A 2,177-nucleotide genomic window follows, 5' to 3' on the forward strand; every position below is an offset into this window, starting at 1 on the left:
TCGGCTCTCCCCCCCCACCCGGCGGCCAGAGCGGCCGGCGGCCGGGGTGAGGGGGGCGGCCAGAGCGCCGGGGGGAGGGCGGCGAGCCCAGCTGTCCCCCCGCGCTCCCCGGCGGCCGGAGCGCTGCGCCGCGCCGCCCCCCTCCAGGTGCCGCCCCAAGCACCAGCTTGGGTGCCTGGTGCCTGGAGCCGGCCCTGGCAGCAGCTTGCACGAGTAAGCCCGAAGTGCAGTGAATTTCCCGTGGAAATGACAGACTGCCTTATTGCACCTCTTGTGAGCATCTGCTAGTTCTGAGAAGCACAGTATAGAACAGAAAAGATCACATCACTCGGTTCAGGCAGGACCTCCCGTGTTTGCTCTCTAGACATCCATAAAAATCCAAAAGCATTGCCCAGAAACAGCCCTCTTGACCCCCAGGGGCTCACAACATCCAGGCCCCAGACCTCCTGTTTTCTGCTTACCCCTCTTTCCCTTCCTACTAGATGTGTGATCTCGCAGCTAGACAGGTCCGAGCGGAGTCAGTTGAGACCAGAGCATGATCCCCACTTTGTTCCTTGTTAAACCTCCCCTTTGAGCCTTGTTGTACGAAGCTGGGAGAGATGCCCTCACCTCTCTTTCCTCCCCTCTGCCCGCAGGAGAGCTGTGGGGTGACGGTGTGCGGTGGGAAGATCTACATCCTGGGCGGCCGGGATGAGAATGGGGAAGGCACAGACAAAGCTTTCACCTTTGACCCAGCGACGGGGAACGTGGCGCAGCAGCCCCCGCTGCAACGCTGCACCAGTTACCACGGCTGCGTTACCGTTCTCCAGCGCGTGAGCAGATGACCCTGCCGCTTCCTTCCCCTCCCCAGGAAGAATCCCCCTGGAGAAGGCAGTTACCCTCAGTGCCAAAAAATGACCCTCTGTCCTGTTCATTACTGTTATGTGCCAGTCTATGTGGAAGAGCAACGTCAAGTGACCAGTGCAGGCATGCTGTGGTTGTGAGGCACCAGCCAGAAGGCAGTGGGGGTGAGGGGAGTCGCGACTGCAAATATTAAGTAATTGCTGTCGTTGTTTTGGTGGAGGTGAATGCTGCTTTGTGCTGGGGGAGAGGGATGTGGGCAGTGCATAACATACGGGGCAGGGAACACTGCGCTAAGACCAGTAGGTCTCAAGTAAAGCTCGTCAGCAATTTTTGGACAAAACATTTTTTTTTTTTTGTCGGAACCAAAACCGTTGGCAAAACGGCGTCTGATTCGACAGAGCTCCAACTCTGAAAACTTTCGGTTTAAAAAAAGGAAAGTTCCAGTTGTTCCAGACTAAGTGAATTTTTGCTGTGAATTTTAGTCAGTTTATACACACACACACACACACACACACTCGCATTCTGAACAAAACGTTTTGAAATTTGTATAGAAACAGTTAAAATGCCCTGAAGTGATTTTATTTTATTATTATTATTTATTATTTTTCAAGTTGTGGAAATTTTTCAGATTTTTTTGCCTTTTTTTATATCCCGATTTGGGATGGGGGAAAACATTTCAAAATCCCCAAAATTCTCATGGGCCAGTCTGAAGTCGTTTCAAGTATCCGAAAGGTATCCGATTCTATTGAATGACCTTTAATCAGCTCAGCCCTACCAGGGATCTGCTTAAGACAAGAAAGGTTCCACTATAGATTCCAGTTTCCCAGTTCATTACAACCTGAGGCCTTGACCCTGCAGAGATGTCTGCACATGCAACCCAGTGGTAAGGTTAAGATTCTGTCCTGGGTACTTTTAGTAAAAGTCAGGGACAATAAACAAAAATTCACAGAAGCCCGTGACCTCTCCCTGATTTTTCCTAAAAACACCTGGAGGGGAGGGGGGACAAACAGAGCGCTCAGCCTCGCTGCTGCTTCTGCGTCAGGGGCTGACCCAGATGGGCTGATCCAACTCTGGCTGCTGCTCTGGCGGGCCAGGGACCGCTGCTCAGCTGTTCCGGCAGCCCCCGGGGCTGACCACCAGCCCACGGTTCCAGTTGCCCTGCAATCCATGACCTCCGTGACGGAATTGTATCCTTACCCATTGGTCAAGGTGTGTTACGTCTCCCTCGGTTTCCAATCCACAGCGGGTCTGAGTGCATTACAGCCCCGGCTAGCGAGCCTGGCTCTTAGCTCAAGTTGTAGAGATTTGTCTTTTTTATCTGTGGAGGGCCCTGG

The 2,177-nt window shown here is 53.0% G+C and overlaps 1 protein-coding gene across 1 annotated transcript in view; it reads left to right on the forward strand.

The window, feature by feature from the left end:
* Positions 1–826, forward strand: part of KLHL35 (kelch like family member 35) — a 16,133-nt gene extending 15,307 nt beyond the window's left edge. Inside the window, exon 6 of the mRNA XM_024204973.1 lies at positions 636–826. Within this exon, the coding sequence (XP_024060741.1) occupies positions 636–824 (189 nt within the window). The 3' untranslated portion in view covers positions 825–826. The remainder of the gene's footprint in view (positions 1–635) is intronic.
* Positions 827–2,177: the final 1,351 nt, after the last annotated feature.

The sequence above is a fragment of the Terrapene carolina genome, unplaced genomic scaffold (genome assembly GCF_002925995.2).
Source record: "Terrapene carolina triunguis isolate 2854851 unplaced genomic scaffold, T_m_triunguis-2.0 Scaffold97, whole genome shotgun sequence".
In the NCBI taxonomy this organism is placed as follows: domain Eukaryota; kingdom Metazoa; phylum Chordata; order Testudines; family Emydidae; genus Terrapene; species Terrapene triunguis.